The sequence below is a fragment of the Anguilla anguilla genome, chromosome 16 (genome assembly GCF_013347855.1).
Source record: "Anguilla anguilla isolate fAngAng1 chromosome 16, fAngAng1.pri, whole genome shotgun sequence".
Taxonomy (NCBI): Eukaryota; Metazoa; Chordata; class Actinopteri; order Anguilliformes; family Anguillidae; genus Anguilla; species Anguilla anguilla.
Window position 1 is genome coordinate 21,589,562 of NC_049216.1, and position 20,864 is coordinate 21,610,425.

The 20,864-nt window shown below is 39.8% G+C and overlaps 2 protein-coding genes across 4 annotated transcripts; one reads left to right on the forward strand and one right to left on the reverse strand.

The window, feature by feature from the left end:
* Positions 1 to 3,970: 3,970 nt before the first annotated feature.
* nae1 (nedd8 activating enzyme E1 subunit 1) lies at positions 3,971 to 14,978 on the reverse strand. The gene is made up of 20 exons (XM_035396818.1): positions 14,804 to 14,978; positions 14,077 to 14,180; positions 13,814 to 13,874; positions 13,532 to 13,562; positions 13,371 to 13,442; positions 12,596 to 12,675; positions 12,352 to 12,461; positions 12,109 to 12,218; positions 11,454 to 11,516; positions 11,205 to 11,268; positions 10,901 to 10,992; positions 10,734 to 10,793; positions 10,387 to 10,520; positions 10,111 to 10,186; positions 9,870 to 9,909; positions 9,371 to 9,457; positions 9,182 to 9,274; positions 8,649 to 8,763; positions 8,374 to 8,423; positions 3,971 to 7,029 (listed from the first exon to the last, which is right to left on the reverse strand). Exons 1-20 carry the CDS (start codon positions 14,866 to 14,868, stop codon positions 6,920 to 6,922), a joined length of 1,617 nt encoding a protein of 538 aa, XP_035252709.1. The 5' UTR covers positions 14,869 to 14,978; the 3' UTR covers positions 3,971 to 6,919.
* Positions 14,979 to 15,740: 762 nt separating this feature from the next.
* LOC118215813 (carbonic anhydrase 7-like) lies at positions 15,741 to 19,361 on the forward strand. 3 transcript variants are annotated; one of them, XR_004762891.1, is made up of 7 exons: positions 15,741 to 15,901; positions 16,609 to 16,806; positions 17,014 to 17,132; positions 17,245 to 17,340; positions 17,862 to 17,924; positions 18,331 to 18,502; positions 18,787 to 18,918. XR_004762891.1 is itself a non-coding variant. In XM_035396830.1 (7 exons), the coding sequence occupies exons 1-7, from the start codon at positions 15,865 to 15,867 to the stop codon at positions 18,904 to 18,906; spliced, it is 777 nt and encodes a 258-aa protein (XP_035252721.1). In that variant the 5' UTR covers positions 15,741 to 15,864; the 3' UTR covers positions 18,907 to 19,361. The 3 variants fall into 3 exon arrangements, 2 of the variants coding, with proteins under 2 accessions (XP_035252721.1, XP_035252720.1); XM_035396830.1 differs by having other exon boundaries at positions 17,862 to 17,912; positions 18,347 to 18,502; positions 18,787 to 19,361; XM_035396829.1 differs by having other exon boundaries at positions 15,742 to 15,901; positions 18,347 to 18,502; positions 18,787 to 19,361.
* The last annotated feature ends 1,503 nt before the right edge of the window (positions 19,362 to 20,864 follow it).

Sequence of the window (20,864 nt, forward strand, 5' to 3'; positions counted from 1 at the left end):
AGTACACCTGTGTGTTCTTTATGTTTCTCCACTCATTTATTCATGTTTTTCCTTTAATTTGTCACCTGTGTGTGTGTGTGTGTGTGTGTGTATATGCACGCACATATACTCAGTAACAGACTTCAGAAATATTATGCATTTATTAAATACCACGTAAATAAATAGCAAACACTACAATCAAGGAATATCATTTTCTGCAGTGCGCATTGCATAGTGAAAAACATCCCGTTCTGGGGTGATGGGGGTGGGGGCTATGGGTTGGGGCTGAGGGAAAGGGGGCGGGGATACAAAAGGAGACGCATCACAGCAGCACCATTTTTCTTCCTACGGCAGCTAAACGGAGTTGATTTAATAAAATGGATCGCTGGGATCTTGACAGCGTGCCCTGTGTGCACATTATGTAACAGGCAGAGAGCGTACAGTAAATCCTATGTGCATTATGCACAGGGTAAGGTTTTCAGCCAGGGAGTGTGACACTGCTGGTCTCATTAAGTTTCCGAGCATGAGGAAATACGCAGCCAGCCCTGAGGGCTTGGGCTGGGTCTGGGGAGCAGGGCTCAGGGCTGGGGCAGCTGGCACCCTGTTAGCCTCAGGCCAATAGGGGCTGGAAGAGAGCAGGCGGCTGATGAAAAGAGACAGAAGCACTGCTAGCCTCATGCTGGTGTGACGGGATTTGAAAATTGTCCTCTGCTTTCGCTCTCTGCCTTCATTTCCTGTCGCCACATATGCTTCTCCATTCAAGTCAATGAAAACCGTGACCCTCCCCACCCAAGCAAAATGACAACTTGAGTATTTGCAGCCGTGTTTTATAGGATAGGGGTGCAGACTGAACCCAAAAGCTTGTTGACCCATCAGTCCACTCAGTACATTGGCATGTTAGCCACTAAGCGCCTCCTGCTGGACTCTGAGGGTCGTGCGGTGAAGCCAATGCAAAGCGCTCCTGGCATGCAGGCTGTGACCAGTCACTAATGGAAGGTTCCTCACAGACACAGTGTATTATACAAACCTACTGCTAATAAAAGTCTGGCTTTCACAGGACTCTAGCATTCAGCAAGGTTGGTTTTCTTTGGTAGCTTTAACAGTACATTCCAGGAATCACAGGTAATTGGCCTACCTGTTTGCAGCAATGCTTTTAATCCAGTGCTGTTATTAAATGTTACTTTGCACCGTGTACATGCTATAATTGGCCAGGGTTATGCGTTATGTGCAAAAAAAAAAATCATACAACCATGTTTACTGGCTGTGTGACTGTAAACAGTCCCCTCTGTAGTATTCTGGTTTGATTCTGTGAGCTCCTGCTGCCACCAGGCAGAGAGAACAGCTTATTCTAGAAATGGATTCTGGCGAAAACAATTACAATGTAGTAATCACAGAGTATCAGCACAAATACAGTTGCTTCTTTACAAAAGCAATCTTTTGAGACGTAGCTAAAATTTAATCTGTGGCATAGCCTTCTGCAGAGTCAGTGTTTTGCACACACAGATTGTGCAAGAGATTGAGTTGCTCTACATTGCAGCTGCAGAGAACTCCAGGTGAGGGGATGTTTCCACCTAAACGCCCAAAGGCTTTCTTTCATTTGAATTCATTCACAATATCTTTTTAACAGAATGACATTGATGATGCATTAATCTTCATTAGACATTAAGTGCCTAATTAAAATAATTAACAGCTTAGCACATTTCAGTTATTGCGATTCAGGCTGGAACACAAACCAGCATATACAAGGCTACTCTAGGACTGAATTTGGGAAACCCTGTTCTTCGCCAATCGAAAATGTGAAACTGAATTGTACACCTCGTACACAACTACAGAACACGGTTCCAACATTATTTTAATAATAACAAATAGGGAGTTAACACATACATTTGTGTATAAAGTATAGACTGGATTTATCCTTCATAACAATGCAATTACACAGTGCAGTTACATGTAAGTGAATTCAGTGATAGCATTCACAGAAAGAAAAAAAATGCACCCTTGAAATGTTACATCATAAAAGAGAGGAGAATAACATGGGGGAAAAAAATACCAAAGCAGTACACTCCAAGATCTGTCAGGGATTTAATACTATTCAATTACACATGAATAATCAATAATGAACCAAATATATCCGAATCCCCTACAGTTAGTTTTGCTTCAAGGAAAGTGTGCATTCAACAGTTAAGACCTCATATACTTTCAGTTGGAATTGGACTTTGTCCTGAAAGAAGAAAACAGTATAGCCCATAAACAAAAGGCCTAGGTCATTCCATCTGGATGTATGTAGCCTACATTATGGAGATGGCTCTGTGGTTGGCCACATGTTATGCAGCTTTCACAAACTCCAGGTTTTTGATTATATATATATATCAGTTTCAAATTTCACTTTCTGTGGAGACAGACTTTCATAAGAGACAGTAATCACAGAGGAGTTAATCTGGCATGAGTGTCTAATTTTCCACAGGAAAAAGCATAAATTTGATGTAAAATTACATAATACAATCATCACTGGCCTTTGAAGCACTGAATCTAATGCACAGCAATCTAATTAACTGCAACTGGAAAATTCCTTTTAAATGATGACATGTGAGATGCCACATTAATGCATACTTCATGATGTTTGTACAAAGCAAAAACAAAAGAATTCTAAAGAGCACTTAGATGACGTGAAGTTCCAAAGCAAATTCAATGCATAATGCATAATGAGAGTCATATGGAACATCTCTATTTGATCTGCCAATATGAATGTAAGAAAACCTACCCTATGCACATATACCATGTATGTTTACCATTTTAAAACACATCCCACTGCTCACCCACTGGGACACGTAGACATTTGCACACCCTACAGCAGTGTGCAAGCAGACACACCCTACAGTCCACCCTCCATGACATAAGCGCTGTAGCTCACACAGGGTATCGTACAATACACACACACACACACAAACGCTGTAGCTTTGTCAGGGCGACAGGAGTATACTGTAGCACATGGATCCAGGCTCCACCACCACTGAACCTGCTTCATGTTCATAACCTGTATATCAAGGTTGCTCGCAGCTTCACAGAGATGAAAATGACAGAATTAAAAATGATTTAAAAGAGCAATTTTGCATCGGCCTGTTGCACTCTGGATTATTGACATGGCCACAAAAAAGCACTGGAGAGGTGGTGAGCAGAGTGAGCTTCCCTGCCATCACTCAAGACGGGAAAACTTGCCCTTGGAAAGCAAACAAGCTACTGAGAAATAAATCATGAAGGCGAGGGCGGAGTGTGTGTGTGGACGCGGGGGGAGGGTTACGGCGAGAACAAGCAGTGTAACACCTGCGGTGATCAAACCCAGCCATCACCCAAATAAATCCAGGATGTCAATACAGCTTGCACTGCTGCAACCTACAAGGAGTGTATTAGTTCCAAGCTGAAAAATGTAACCAGTCAAGATTAGAGACTATGAAATGATGAAATTCCCTACTGAAAACAATGTAATACCAAACTACAGGGCACCATCTCATCTTCAGATGAAGGTCAAGGACAAAACATGTAGTCCCCTTTACACAGAATCTGCTATGTTAGATAACAGCATGCTTTTCCTGCTTTGCCTTCACTACAAATTCAAGAATGTCTCTACATTTTCAAAAAGTAACATTTTGCACACGATACATCAAGCAGAATGAAAAAGAGAACTGCATGACTGTTATTGCAGCGATAGCATGTGTGCACAGACACACATTTCAGAGTCAGCAGGAAGTCTTACATGCCTGAATGTACCAAGTCCATGAAAATATCTACTCTGCACAAAACCTGCTGGCCAATCATTATAGCAGAACGGCATGTTACTGCCTCCTTAGCACACATATGTTATCTTATTTATGGCGCTGTAACAGACATGTAGAGATATGCTAATAGTGGGGTGATTTCACTCAATTTCTTAGGGACTGGAAGCCAGGAATAATACTAGTATCTATGACACTGAAGACAAATATGTGCAAAACAGTGAGGAAAATGAGTCCTTTTATTAATGTTGCTCAGTTCAAAGAATCAACCCTCCAGAGTTATATCACTCAAAATGATCTGATTCTACGAGTAACAAAATGGCCCTTTCCTTGCATCACACACATGGGAAATGGCGCCATCTACTGCTACTGCGTGTACACTGAATTATAAAGCACAAGAAGTTCACCTAGTTACATTTGCACAACGCAAGTGGTCATCACTGTTTAGTTTTTCCATTAAGAAGCTGAGCAATTGAAATAAAAAAGTTGGCTGATTCTTGTTTTCCTTGAGGTTAGTCAGAGAGTCAAAAACATCATTACTTTCAGTCTAGGTAAATGGGGTAGGCTGTCCATTTCCTCAGTAAACAGTTACTTGATTTGGGAAGGTTGTAAACAAACAGCACTCCACCCTTCTCCCGGAAATTGCTTACTAGATCCATCTGAGACATCCGAGTCAGGAAACAAACACAAAGTGCTCACTCCCATGGAGGAATGTAACAATGACTGACTGGAGATGACAAGTTCACGAGTTGTGACAGAACTCATCCAAAATTCTTCAGCATGCAGTTCTCTCATATGCAAAGCACCAAAATGCAATGTTTCAACTTGCAGGATGAACATAGTCTTAAATGCTGCACCTTTTTTTATTCAGAGGGCAAGAAATGTCTGTTTTTTTTTTTTTAAAGGATGAGAAATGTGCAATGTTCTTCTTTTACTTATGAATGATGATGCCCAGACACTTGATAAATATGCTCTTCTGACTGTTCCATTGAGAAAAGGGCAATTACAGCATACACCTGGGAATTCAGAGAGTACAGATGCTTCAGACACCAAAGGTGCTCAAGGTCTGAATAAAATCAGCAAGATTCTCTGGTATGGTTCTTTCTCACTGGAATGCAGAAGAAAATCAGTCTCACCTTCCACCTCTAATAGATTATTTATAATCACCTTTCAGGACCCATAGGCATTGGGAGTCTTAAAACAGGAAACCCTTCTAAAATCTCTCTAAAGAGGCGGCAAGATGCATAAAGCCAGCAAGTGCAGACCATTTGTTTTCCAGCCTGTTCAGATGTAATTTAATTAGCATACCGGTGGAGGATTCATCACTTAGCCCTTTGCCAACACCAAAAGCTGATCTCAGCGTCTTTCTCACACCAACAGCTGGATTCCCAAAGTAAGCCTGCCAAAACTCAAAGAACCTTTTCACACATTTTTTTTTTTACAACCATCAGGCATTAGCTCACGGCAAGTTACTCCAGCGGAGACACCAATATGAAATAGCTCATTTCATAATATGCACCAGTGCCAATGCTAATTAAATTAGTTGACTGTCTGAGAACAAATGGCCTGGTCCAGTAGACACAATTTACAGAGTGAGTTCATTTAAATGTGTGGCCACACCTGCCCTTAGTACAGCAGAAACAAAGGGTTTACTGCCATATTCCAGGAAATACGCAGTCCAGTTGAATCAGCATAAGCCAGGACACTGTACAGAATGCAGGTTGAGCAATAAATTTGTTTGTCTACATTGATGAAGCTAGACAAGATAGCACTGGAACACGTAAAGTTCATGACTTGATGTTTGTCTTAGTATACGAGCGAAAGCTTGTGCATATTATATGCTGCTGTCCAATTCCAATATAACAAAAGTAATTTTGTCACCTTAGGGCAAATATGAGTATAAAAAAGTAGCTATGAGCAGTGGCTTGATACAGTCCCGTGAAAAGCATTTGCCCCCTTCCTTCTATTCAGTGTGACAAATATGCAATAATAGAAATCAGGAATGGGGCAAATAATTTTTCACGGCGCTGTTATAATGTAATGCCGAGAGGGAAAAGCCTAAAATACCTTCCAATTATATGGTATACATTTTCAGAAATGTATAAATGATACATTAGAAAGTATGGTATTTGTCACTGAAGGAAGCATTGAGGCAAGGAATAGGTAGGCTACTTTTTGTAGTGAACCTAGCAATCTCTGCTGCATATTTTTTCTAATTCTGAAGGCACACTATGCACTTTTGCACTGCTTTCAGGTTTGTAGGAAGATTGGGCACATTTAACAATGTAGTGTTGTGTGTTAATGGACATACGCCAGTGACAAAAAACATACTGTATGAGAAGTATGTACAATTTTATTTTTTACCGTCACCACTTTGGTGCAGGAAAATGTTTTACTCAGGACACCTTATTAATTTATCACAATTCTGCATCTCTGTGACAAACACAAGGCATTTCCCACAGTATTTATGTAGTACACCATTAATATAGTGATATAAATCCAGGACATCTACAATGGAAATAGCTGAGTTAGACATAATAACAACCAATTATATGACGAAATTCGCCAATATCAGTAATTATACTGAAACAACTGAAGTCTATATTCTTCAGAATGCAAACAAGGTGACCTCCATTCTTTGAAAGGAGGATACAAAAAAGTCAACAATTGGCACGAGACCCAACATTTAGATGCCAGAATAGCTAATGAGGCTTCACTGGCAAAATATAGTCATACCATTATGTTTTTAAATTATCACCAACAAAAAAATACAAATGTTGTAATTAAGTGGTAGTTAACGAACAAACTGCAATTATTTCCACTGTGGATAAACCCACTTCAATGTTCATGCATACGTCACCTGTTCTGCATGTAAGACCGTGCAAATACAGTAAGTTTCCAAACATAAGAAGATTGTGACTAAGTTCAATGTCTCATTTCAGTGATATATACAGAATAAACTTTTGACTTCCATCAAACATTGTTTGACAATTGGCTATATCAGTAAAGAACAAAACGGGAAGATAAAGCCCTTTAACGTGTGACAAGAAGGACTATCCCATTTGGCGACATTTTGATAAACTTGCGGGCTATATATTAAAGCATTAAATAACAAACAAACATTTTACAGCACAGTAAATAATGGTACAGCATAGAGCAAATGCTTTATTTCACAGCTGGAAAGTGGCAGATGTCTGAGACATGGCGTTGTAAATGAAGGTATTGTTGAAAGGTACAAACTGGTGTGTGATAATTTTGATAGCCTCCTGAGCAGCAGATCCTAAATAAAAATTAAAAAAAACTTTTTAATCCACCAAAATGTATTTCAGAAGTTTATAAAATATTACAGTATACATCAGACTAAAGTAAAATATTCAATACACATTATTGTGATGATACACAGGGGTTGGACAAAATAATGGGAACACCTAATATACAAACATTTAATAATGTACAAACCTTAAGTAACTAGTTAAGGGGTATGGCCACCCTTCACCTTTAGAACTGCTTTCGTCCTTCTTGGAATGCTGTCATACATGTGCTGAACTGCATGTCATGAGATACCAGACCATTTTTCAAGAATGAAAACCTCCAGTTCTTTGAGGAAAATGTCCCTGTCATAAATGCCAGCCCTGACATAAATGCCAGCTTCCTTTATTTTGTCCAACCCCTGAACAAATGTGCATATCCTCCTGAAACCCGGCAGAAAAAAAGTTAAAATACTTACATTTTGTGAGAAAATACAAGTGCCTTGTGTTCCAGTGAAAATCTTTTCAAAAATATTATTTTAATTTTACTGAATGTTTCTCATAGTGTGGGTTTCAACAAAGTAGAATAATCCTTGAGATCAAGACTTAAGACCAGAGACTCATGTCCCCTATAGGGGAACAGCCATGTCTTTGGAGGAAATACACTATATGACCAAAACTATCTGGACACCCCTGGAGCTGTCATAGTTTGGGCTAGGCCCCTTAGTTCCGGTGAAGGTAAATCTTGATGCTACAGCATATATTGACATTCTAGACAATTATGTGCTTCCCCAACAGTTTGGGGAAGGCGCTTACCTGTTTTAGCATGAAAACACAGGCACACAGCAAGGTCCATAAACAAAAGGTTTTTTGAGAAAGGTGTGGCAGAACCAGACTGGCCTGCAGAGCCCTGACCTCAACCGCATCCAACACCTTTGGGATCAATTGGAAAGCCAACTGCGATCTTAATCGCCCAATCAGTGCCCAACCCTAGTAATGCTCTTCTGACTGAATGGAAGCAAATCCCAGAAGTAATGCTCTAACATCTAGTACAAAGCCTACCCAGAATAGTGGAGGTTGTAATAGCAGAATAAAAAGGGTGGAACAACTCCAAATTAATGCCCATAGTTTTGGATGAGATGTTAGATGTCAGGTGCCCACATACTCTTGGCCATATAGTGTATCTGTTTCAACAAGTAATCCATGGACTCAGATGTTTTCTGCCTTTGCAATAATGTAACATTAAGCCCCAGCAAGGTCTTTTATTCAGACTCAAATCTCTAGTACAGAAGACAAATGACTGAAAAGGTCTTAAAGAGGCTGATGCCACCGATGGGTGCAGACTCAAACACACATACAAGTCCGACAAGACTTACCTCCCAAGAAAGATGCTACTGTGTGGGGTTCAGCAGCACCGTAGCGACAGCTGTAAGGATATGTAAATACCATACATTTAGAAAGTATGTTAAACTGCCTGATTCATTATATGCCTGATCCGTACCTCTTTCACATGCTCTCACACAATAATTATACAGATACAAACTTATAAAGGATGTAAAAGGCAGATTGTTGTTAAACCAGATGTACAGTACACCATTTCCAAAAAAAAGGTTTTCAGTCCAGTAAGGACGCTGCTTTTTTAAAAACTTACAATTCATGTACGTAGTCATCTTTTACATTCACATTCAGGCCATATTCCTGCAGCAAGCCGTTCACACACAACTTCAGCTGGCCAATGTCTTCTTCAACCTGATAATTGTAGACGCCTGTGGAGAACATGCGTGTGCTTAATTTATATGCTGAATACATTAAGACATTCCTCAAAAGGTGTCCTCAGGGAAATAAGAATTATGTAATGTTACCAAGATAAATCCATTAAGCCACAGGTTAAACAGGGAACAGGGTATGAGCCATTATACGCCTACATTTAAAAACAATCAACATGACTGCCACATATATAGCCAAATTAACAAAAGCTTTTGTAGGTTTGCTGGTCAAATACCAAATGTCACACTGCCACTATATCCTTAAGCAAGGTGCTCCATTTCCTCAAATGCACAAATGTATACATGCAAAAAACAAGTTGGCTAAATGGAATACAGGAAGATGCTAATCAAATATAATACAGTAATCCTGTCCTGGCAAAACGGATAAGAATGAACAGCGAGCCGTATTCGGCATTACCTGGATAGCGGGAGTGCTGTTGGTAGAAGCGATCCACCGAGCGCAGCATGAGGTAGAGCACCATCTCGCTGTCGGGGCTGTCCATGCAGGAGGCTGTGGGCACAATCGAAACACCAGAGCTTAGCCGCATTACTCCCCATCCCTCCATCCACTGAGTCGGGCCCAGGGCCAAGAGCGGGGCTCACTTACTGATCTCGTCCTTAAAGAAGGAGTCCATGCTGTACTCCTCAGCTAGCGACCGGCAGCTCACCGCTCTCAGAAAAGCTGAATTCTTACCTGCAAAACAAACCACCAACCGCTTTTGCTTTTCAAGTCATACCGTGAGCATATCTGAGGCGTTTGATTATATTTTTGTACAGTGGAGTCTGGGAAATCAGCAAAATCATGTTAAATCATGCCTGCACTGGTTATTTACTCCAACAGTAACCACAGTCTACAATAATTACGGTAGGCGGATTAATTTCACTCACATCTGGTGAAAAACATTCCTGTGAACAGCATACCCAGCACACGCCAGTACTGATTTAGATTTCACCAAATTGCACTTAAATTAAAGCTGAATACAGATCTAAACTCTGTTGCTAAATTCCTTTGATACCACATTTACCATTTTGGTTTTCATTATTAGTTCTTTAATACAGTATATTGTTCTCTTGTTAATAGGAAATGTGCAGTTAAAGGTACTTACAGAAGAGCTTAATGTCTTGTTCAGAAATGCTTTCTGTTGGCTTAAATAAAAATAAATAGAATTAATTCAAACAGTAATCAATACTATTCTGGCCTTTTATTTCATTAGAATGTGCAACATAAACAACTGCCAAAGATTAAAAATCACCATCTCAACATCGGGAATATTACATTGGAAAACATGAATACTGTAAAAATAAAGTTAGATTATATAAACTTAAAACAGTATGCTACACACATACCTTTCCAACTGACTGCAACAGAGATTCCACATACTTTGACACAACCATGGCATCTTGCATTGCTTTCTCTCTGTAACTGAATACAGACAAGTGCAATCATGTATGGGACTGAAATGATATTAGCTCCTGTTATCCACAGGGATTTACAATAAAGTCAAATTAAACAAGAACAGAATGTTGGTGCTGGCTACATACTTGTGCAACATAGGTATTAGTTCATTACTAATGATTTGTCCATCTTAGGAGAACACGAGTACCCATAATGATTTGACCTACATGCTCTGGAGTTTGATGAATTTCTCAGAGTCAGCGATCATGTCTGGGATGGTGCCTCTCACAGGCAGATTTCCTGCACCCTCATTCTCCACAAACTCCTTCACCGCCCGGGCCATCACCCAGAACGCCGCCGTCTGCAGATGCAAAGAAGCGGGACGCAAACAGCTGTTTATGTGACAGACATTAACGCAGCATTACTGTGGAAGTGGTGGAGTGCAAATGGAAACAGACACAGCTGCACAGAGCGCTGATTAACACGAATAAAAGGGAGGATCATGCAAAAAAAAGAAACAGGAAGCTGACAAAAATCAATATCTGCAGTAGTTCCTTTGATGAGCCAGCCTCACCTGAGACGTAATGTTCTTGCACTGCTCCCCATTGAAGAGATCCTCTATTGCACTGGGGATCTGTGAGACAGAGGGCAGTATGATTAGAAACCAATAATATAAACCAACAGTCATTCCTGCCCCTCCAGGCTGCTTGAGGGAGGACTCAAAGAGAGGGGAAACGCCACCTTGGTGGGATTCAGGGCCGTGTTCACATTCTTGATTGCCTCGTCAAAGTTCTCCTCATCTTCAGGAACTCCGTTATCATTCTTGAGGATTCCTGAGCAAATGCAACAGAGAACTTGGAGAACTACACTGAGATGTCATGGGAAACACTGGTAATAAATAAGATTGACATGCAAGTACCATGCCTAGTGTGAGAATACAATATATTGTTTTAAAACTAAACATCGCACCATGTGCTCATACATACCACTTCAAATGTAAATGAAAGCTTAACGATCAATAATCTTTGAAGGATGCTGGCTGTACCTTGCCGAATAAGCTGTCTGAATGCTTCCTTCTCTTTGTAGTTCTTCGGTAGCTGAAAATTGTGCTGGGAAGGAATATGTTTTTCCACATTATTACTTATGAAGGTGTAATTTTTAATACTCAGCTTTGACCACGCTACATAATACACAAGCAGGACAGTACAAATCCACAAGTTCTCTTCTCTTTCTCAACATTCAACATGAATTAGTAGTAAAGTAATTCAACCTCAATTATAAATGAAAAAATTACCTCACTGAACCATTTTTCAAGATACTTAGCGACGATGATTATCCACGGCGTATGGCTATGATCCTGTGGCAATGGAAATAAGAAAGTGAAAAATTATATTTAGATTTAAAACAACATAACACAAGGAATTATATCTCTAACTAACTAAAACATGGACCACAGAGTAAACATTTTTGGTGCTTTCATGAATTAACTTAATTAAAAACAGAACACAATGAAAGGGTACACTATCGAGGGAAGATTCAGTACTTCCAAAAACCATACAGGAGCGTGATCTACAGTGTAGATGCTGACACTGAACAGACATGACATCACCACAGACTGATCCCCTTTTTGTGCAGTTCATTTACAGATAAACTTCAGTATGTTTTATTTAATACTATATAAATATCACACAATAATTTCCAAATGGTCTGAGACGGTCCTTCAAAAGTGGTCTCAGTTCGAGTTCTCTAATTTACCCCCAAGTGCATTTATGTCACTATTATAGGATTACCACATGCCTCCAAACAAACAGGACCACACTTGTATTTAAAACACACAAACAACCAAGGTGTGATACTCATATGGACTTATGTTCAATTAGCGGTACAATATATTATTTCATATTTATTTTTCCATATTATTTCAGAAAAGGGAACAAAAAAAAACAGACCTTTTTTCCCATATTATCCAGGTCATAATTCTGAATGTGATTGTTCAGCTCAGCAAATGGGTGGTCCAGCCTCAAGTCTTCCAATGCATTGTCTGGATGAGATTCAATGACTAGGGGAAAAATGCAGGATCAATCAGCACTACCATAAAACCACCATACATACAGCATCTGATGTAATTCCTACCAAAGTGGACTGAATTACAACTGAAACAGACGCACAATCAAAATTCAGACTTCCCATACCTGTGTGTTCTTGCACCACTAGTCTCATGTACCCAACGAGGCCATACGTCCTACACAGCAGAAAGGGCACTGCGCCACTCCACAAAACTGCCCCCAGTCTAAGAAATGTGCTGCGGGAGAAAACAGGAAACAAACTTTTCAAAAACGTAAATACACAGATGGCAGGAATAACAGAATAAAAACACGCCTTAACAAACTCCTGTCAGCAATACATGCCCTGGTTACAGAGGAAAGTGTGTCCTACCTCTCGGGGAGCTGAACGCCAATCACCAAGCTAAACCTGTGGAAGAACTCCGGGTCATTGTCCAAGAGCTTGTCTGGAGTCTACAGAAGAAAAGGCCAAAATGCACATTACATTGCCACATACAAGGCAACAAAAAACCTGTGACAGTTAAGAGAACACATATTTTGTTTATTATGTTTTCTATTTGATCATTGCTAAATATTCATTTTTAGAAATGTAGAATCACACAAGAGCCCCTTTTTATCTTGTGCCAATGTTCACATTTTAATGTTAAACATAAATTATCCTGGTCTCATTATCTCCATGCCACACAGTCTATAGTGGATTTCACTGTTAAGGCAAAGTAAGAAATATGTGAAGAAGATATCAATTAGGCTATCATTTTACTTGTCAATGGATGTTGGACATACAGAGGATAGGTTCACTAATCAGTTCAATCACAGTTCCTTTCACTTTCATAAATTTGAATAACTATTTTACATCCATATTTGAAGTGACAAGCCTTAAATTAAAATAAAACATTTTTACTTAAATGTGCCATAGGAGAACCTTTCCATATCAAAGTAGCATATATCCCACAAAACATCAATGGAATATAAAAACTGATGAGCTTGAAATTACAAATTGGTGCTTGAACTTGTTTTATGGCAGTTCAAGGATTTCCTTCCATAAGTTTCTACATACCAGCAAGGGATCTATTTTGTCAGGCATATTTTAACTGTCAATGCATTAACAGCCAGTAAACACAGGGGACCATTACACATCAGTCACTGACCTCCTCGACAAAGTTTCCAGATACGTCACTGTTCAATTCCTGTAGGAGCTCTGTGGCAGCCTGGGCACGATTCTGAAAAAACAGAAGAGTTTACCTTTTCTTTATGCCATGCTGGAAGGGTTATGCATTTTATGAATCAAATACAAGTCAACATAGCTTACCTTTCCAATGCTGTTGTTACTTAGAAAAAAGCTGCAATCAAAGGTTTCCATTATTAACATTTTATAGTTATGCAGTGACATTTTTATAGATTTACTGCAGTAAAATTATAAATAAACTGTATTAATATTAATTCAAATTTTAATAACTTGCTTCTCTTTTAAAAATACATTTTTAATCAAAATTAAGGTTTGCCAAACTCCTTAAGGAAATAAGACATTTAACTTTTTTGCCTATACCAAAGCTTTATAAAACAAGTAAATTAATAAAATATTGCAATTCACTTGTTTCCAACATCTTCTCCAGAGACTTTGTGTCCATCTACAATGGTGAATGCGCCAATGCCTGAGGGAGGGAAAGTATAAACTAATTGAAAAATCAATCATCAATTCAGCCCTGCTGTCAGGTACACTGCAAGCTTCTGTGGTTATGGATCAGACGCTGAGCACTGCATTACAATAACAGTCGAATAAAAAAGGAGCAGTTGTTTTTTTTAAAAATTTTAAAATAAAAAATCTAAGCCTTTGTAACGCTGAAAATCTCTTACCTGGAAGCACCAGGTTTTTAAGAATTTCGGTCCCAGAAACTGTAGCATTGATCAAACAAACATGAGCATTTTCTAACGCTTCTTGTCCATGATCACCCCACAGTCTGAAAAAGAACACCGGTACAATACTGAGACAATTCTTCAGTACATAACCATAGTACATTTTCATCCATTTACCCAGCGACAATTAATGTGGTCACAAACCATATTATTTTGTTATCTAGCCTTACAAATACCTTGCGATTGTGTGAACCCTCGGTCTGTTTTAGTTATAGATTGAAGTATGAAGGTGTATAATATGCATTTATGTACACTAGTTTTGTTGACTCATGTTTTGTACCCGGTGCACGAGAATTTTCCCAATCTATGACGTCTTATTGCTGGCGTGCTACACAGCGGATTTGCTTTGTTTGGGAAATAAAGATTTAGCTTAGTATTCGTTGACGTGCATGGACAACCAGGGCATTAAATCGCAAACAGGAAAATTAGTCAGTGTTTGGTAATCACTACAACTACGGCCTACCGGCATCCCAAATTACGTTTTCGTTAGCTAGTTAGCTAACATGAGACGGCTAGCCTATATAGCGAGCATGAACGTCTATTTAGAGGAAACGACTGAAAGGACGCTGATGGGCAAAAGACTAACGTTAGCTACGTTAACCTAGCCAGTGGAGCGTTAACATACTTCTGGGTGCCTGGTATTTATAGTGTGGAATTCGATAGCTACCTGAGCTGTCGATCGTATTTCTGCTCTTTTGACGTTTTTCCTTTAAAATTGTCTGCCATGCTCATTCTCAACAGCACAACTCCTTGCTAACTGCAAGTTTGGGAGCTACAGGGCTAACAAGCTATCAGCTCACGCAGTTGTTCTCCTTTGCATATTTTATGCTCCTGTCTGTAGCGGATCTAGGAACGGTTTAACAAACCCGCTCCTGACGTAACTCATTTTTAGCAAATGCACAAACTGATCCAGAATCAGTAAATGGGACAGGATATAGGCACATCCCGGCTGCAATTCCAATTGGTTGACAGCAGTGACGAAGATTCACCATAGAGTGATTGACTTGAGACGAGGAAATGATTTCGGTTCACTGCTTATATAAAAGGTGCACTGTCGTTACACATTTAACCACCAGGGCAACAAAATAATTTGTTCGCAAAAATGAAATCGGCGACGCTTAAACGGCCGCCTTGTCGTTTCATCGCAGTAATGCTGTGATAGTACTGACTTTCAGAACAATGGGGTAAACACAAATATATGTTCTGTTTAGCATGCGCAAAACTCTTGGTAGGACAACTCGATAGCTCAGATGAAACGTCAAAAACAGTTACCTAAATAAAACGTTTATGCAGAAAAAATAAATAAATACAAAAAATGGCAATGCAAGTATGCACTGATAGGCTATTTTCCCGGGGGACTGAAAATAAAAATAGATGGTTGCTTAGATGTCTTTGCATGAAATAAGGATATGTGAAACGAAATTAATCCTCCTGAATAAGAAACCACCAACGAACATTTCAAAAGCATTACTGCCTAGAATGCAGACTGAGAATTAGACGTAGGCCTATTAGTGGCGCTAATAGATGGGAGGAGAATTAAATTAGAATTACGACTCATTTCTTGCAGCTTGGACAGCCCATAGTGTCTCCACCTTCGTCCCATTTAAAAGACTGCCATTTCAGTCCGGGAGTGGGCCTGTTTTATTTCTGTCCCGCGATACAGACAGTGACTTGGTTGTTATTAGCTTACCTTCCCAGTCACAGAGAAAGTGTGAGAAAATTCTCACGATGACTAGTAATTGTTGGGGGTATGGAGAAGACGACGGTAAGATGAGTCTGTGTAAAATACAAATAGACTAGTTGGCTCTGTGAGTATCTATTTTTTTAAATGAATAAACTGATGTTAGGACCATCAGACAAAGAAACATATTGTAATTTCTAAAAATAAATAAATAAAAAAGTTAAATAGTCGATTATACTTTAAATTGGGAATTTGGAAGGATCTGAATGTGCGTTGGAGCTAAATTGCAGCTAATGTCATAAGATTGGCATACGAAGGTTGCCATCAGAATCTAAGTTTGTGTTTGTTCCATATTTATACATGCAATTCAGGATATGAATATAAATTTGGTTTATTAAAAATCATATAGATTCTTTCTAGAACACAATCAAAATTTTGAAGCGACTGATTGTTTGATTTAGACTTTAACAACCCCAATCAGTATAACATCTGAGGAAAATATGACAAAAAATGTTCAAGACTTTCATTATTCATTCATTACATTCATTTGGCAGACGCTTTTATCCAAAGCGACGTACAAAAAAAACGAATCAACTTTCAACTAATCTTTATTGGGAAAAGTGTAGTGTGGATCTTTTCAACCTCCTCCCAGTTGCCTGTGACGTTTGGGACTTAGAAATGACAACTTAAATCCATGTGCTCTTTCAGATCTGACTCATTTCATAGGAGGGTTTGCATATGTGGGGAAAAAGCTGACATGAGCGTGAGCTGATGATTTTCCTTTCTCCCAGGTCCCTTCTTTTGGCACAAAGGCTACCCTATTGCCCAGGGAAACCGGCAGTCTCCAATCAACATTGTTACCTCTGAGACTGTGTATGACTCTAGCCTGTCCCCGCTCATTGTCTCATATGAGCACTGCACCTCCATCAGCATTTCAAACAACGGGTGCTCTGTGGCTGTGGAGTATGCGGATACTGAACAGGGGCCAGGTGAGGCTTAAGCATGGGTGAACTTTCACGCTTGGGGCAGAAGGGAAGTGTGTTCAGCAGTATTTGCAGAAAATGTTTCATTGATTTTTGGGCTGACCTTGACAGAGATACAGTGACTAGACTGTCTGTAGTAGCAAGTCAGTGCAGTTAATGGTGTTGATGATATGGTGCTGGAGGTGGCTCTTCTGACACCTGATCTCTGTGCAGTAATTGAGGGAGGCCCTCTAAGCGATGCCTACAGACTGAAGCAGTTCCACTTTCATTGGGGTCACAAGGATTATCATGGTTCTGAGCACACTGTTGATGGGAAGACTTATGCGTCAGAGGTAAGGATGTCTGGTCATCTGCACATTCAATGTTTCTGGGCAGAAGGGACCTAGCTTGAGCCTGGCTTTGAACAGCAAGTTCCTAAGTCTGCTGTGTTACTTCCTCCTACAGCTTCACCTGGTCCATTGGAATACTTCCAAGTACCAGACATTCAGAGAAGCAGCAGCAGCTTCCGATGGCCTTGCTGTTCTTGGAGTCTTCCTAGAGGTGGGTCTGATTTCTATCTGTTGGAGGGGCTATAGTTTCATTCTGGCCATGTAAGCAGCTGACATTCCAATCAATACAAACATTCACATTACCAGAATAGGCTAGACACGAGTATTCCAATAATGAAAACATTTAAAGGCCTATTCTGAAACGAGCATGTCCAGGACTGTGTGCGCTACTGCACTCTACACAAATTAACACAATTTATTGTGCACAAACTGCAAGGCCTCTTAACAATTAAATTAGATTATTGTATTCTACAACTACATGATTGTTGTAGTTTTGTATAATTGGGAATATTTTAGTCATTAAATGACTTGTTGAGACTTTCCAGTGTTTGAATAGGACAATTGTAATGGGCTCAATTTAAGACGCTGTTTTGGCACTTTGCTGCCGTATTGTAATTCAGGTTATAAAACCAGCTTATTAACAGTTTTATTTTAAATAATTGCTGTTGGGTGACTAATCACCTGGTTTCCTTATCGTCTTTGTCACTGAAAGAACTGTTGCCTCTTTTGTAGGCTGGGGAGGAACATCAAGGTTTACTCAAGATAACGGATGCTTTGAATATGGTAAAGTTTAAAGTAAGAGCAATTGCATATCATATGTTGTAAATTTCTGAGAAGCAATTGACTTGCCTGTTTTCCACAGATCTTCATACATACCATTAGTAATGCTCTGTATAAACTAAACACAGCACAGTTGGGTCAACCAGGAAGATGTCAGAGTAATACAATTCTGAGATGGTACAAGGAGGGTACTTGAGGAGATTGGGTTCACCCTAAATCTAGGCCAAGCTGGTGGGAGGAAACTCAAATCAATGAAATTTCAGAAGCATGGGTCAGTGACCTTTTAAAGGCCTAATATTTGTGCATCCTTGCTGCAAAAGGAATGAAGCAGAACTTGTAAACCCTAAAATTCAAACTGGTGTATTTTATTTGGGGGTAGAATTGTAAACTATAATGAACCCTCAATTTAACTGCCCTGAAGTGTGTGTCCGTCTCAGGGTCGCACTGCAGACTTAAAGGAATTCAATCCAAAGTGCCTTCTTCCAAAAAATCTCAAGTACTGGACCTACCCTGGTTCCCTGACCACACCCCCACTCCATGAGAGTGTTATCTGGATTGTTTTTGAAGAACCCATTGAGGTGGCCAAGAAACAGGTGAGCAGGCCTGCTTTGGGTCCAAGAGGAACATAGTGGGCCTGATTTGGCCTTAAATGCGGCTATACGAAGCTCTAAGCCTGATTGCATAAATGTTTTAGAGTAATTATGAAATCGCCGAATTTGGTGTAATGGTTCAGGTTACTATCTGGGAGCTGAACCTTAACTGCATTTGATTTAAAGTTTTAAAATGTGTATTGTGAGTTACATTGTGCAGGCTGCGTTAAGCATAACTTGTGTGTTCAAATCAGGTAAAGTCTGTCACGACTCCCTTTTTCCAACAGATGGAAAAGTTCAGAATGCTGCTGTTCAGTCAAGAGGAGGAAGATGAGAAATTCATGGAAAATAACTTCAGACCACCTCAGCCACTGAAGGGCAGGCAAGTCTGTGCTTCCTACAACTAAAGGAAGACCTGGCCAAATATCATCTCTTAAATGACCAGCCAAATCTGGCCTTCCATTCAGCTGTGCAGGTTTGTCTTATTTGTTGCTCGGGCTGTCTTTATTGCTGACTGCCATAGGACTCCTGCTTTTGTCTGCAACCCTTTTCAGATGATGTATTCTGTTTTCACAGTAATAGAAGGGAGGGCTGCTGTGCTCATGTGAAGGTCCTAATGATTAACAAGTGCAGCTGTAATGTTTTCCGTTGCTGCATTAATCCTTAAAGGAGGTCTGTGTTAGCTTTGTGACACTGCCCCATAGCTGATTCTGGACTTCTCCAATAAACAAGCAGGGAGTGATTTGTACCTCATAGGGATTTGGTTGCGATTTGTTTTAAATTTATTTTTATGGAATTTGTAAATGTATGAAATTATGTATGTATTAAACTTACTCTTTATTAAAGATGCCTATTTTGCAGATCTGTGCCTTCTGTGCAGATGAGTAATGTTGTCTTCCTCATATCCGTCCATTATCTATACCCACTTATTCCTGGTCAGGGTTGTGGGAGCAGGGTTGTGGCCCAATGCATGGTGGGAGCCTATCCCACCATGCATTGGGCAAGAGGCAGGAATGCACCCTAGACAGTTCGCCGGTCCATCGCAGGGCACACACACCATTCACTCGTACTTGGAGGGGTGGGTGGGTAATTTAACAGTTAACCTAACCTGCTTGTCTTTGGACGGTGGGAGGAAACCGGAGTACCCAGAGGAAACCCATACGAGCACGGGGATAACATGAGAACTCCACCCAGAAAGGCCCAGGCCATGACTTCAACCAAGGACCTTCTTGCCACTGTACCATCGTGCTGCCCCTCTTCCTCAGGTTCATGCACTACACTGAATGTTTTGAATTATGCAAATATTGGACTAGTGGATCATTTTGATATTGAGTGATTTGCCTCAGTTTGCATTGTTGATATATAGCTGTTGAACCATTATTGCCACCCAATGGTATAATGGAGAATTGCATCTACAAACGTCCGATAGTACAAGGCCAGAAATGTAAGAAGTTGGTTTAAAATTCCTTCTGGATCAAATGTACTGTACAGAATATTTGTCAAAACAACATTGTCATTGTTTTTTGAGGGGCCCTGGAATCGTCCTAATCCCACCCCCATACAGCACCACTGACTGTGGGTGACGTTTCAGTAATGGTCCATAAGCAATACATACTTGTAGTATGATTTCCTTGCTTTATGATCATGTAACAAAGTTTTGTTTTAAAGCACGTTTTGACCTTATGTACTGAAGAAAGGTGTAAAATTACCAAGCTGTATAAGAATCTGCTCAGAAATGTACAGAGAGAACAGTAGTTTCAATTTAACATTACTCCTTTGTTTTTAAAATTTGGCCTGACAATTAGGATTGTTTGAACACCTATGACAAGTACTGTGACATGAGGCATCCATTGGTTACTTCTCATACAGTGAAAAGGGTCAAATATGCAAAGAGTTAGTTCTTGTTCTGATTTATTTTTTCATAGCATGACTGGCTTTCCTGGAACAGCAGGTGCTCAATGTAGCCTGAAAGTGTGTTGACACTGTGGTGTATATTCAGAGCCTGAGATTTCCATTTACAAATAAACCCATGGCTCATTTCACAGCTTCTAAACACTCACTAATGAAGACAGTGGAAAGATCCCTGCTGTTTACTCAGATCCTGCACTCTGAACAATCCGCTTCTCCAAGCGGGGGTCCCATAACCTCCAAAACAAGGGGTGCCCATCATCCACTATCGTTTAGCTACAGACCACCATATCTATACCTCACAAACAAGGCAGCACAGTCCCAGTGCATCATTAGTTCATGATGATCTTGGATACATTCAATGTCTCATTTTGGGTGTTGAGAAATGAAGTAGAAAAACCCATTCTAATGCATTCTGAATTAGTATTATCTTGGTAAAATAAATTGTCCATGCACC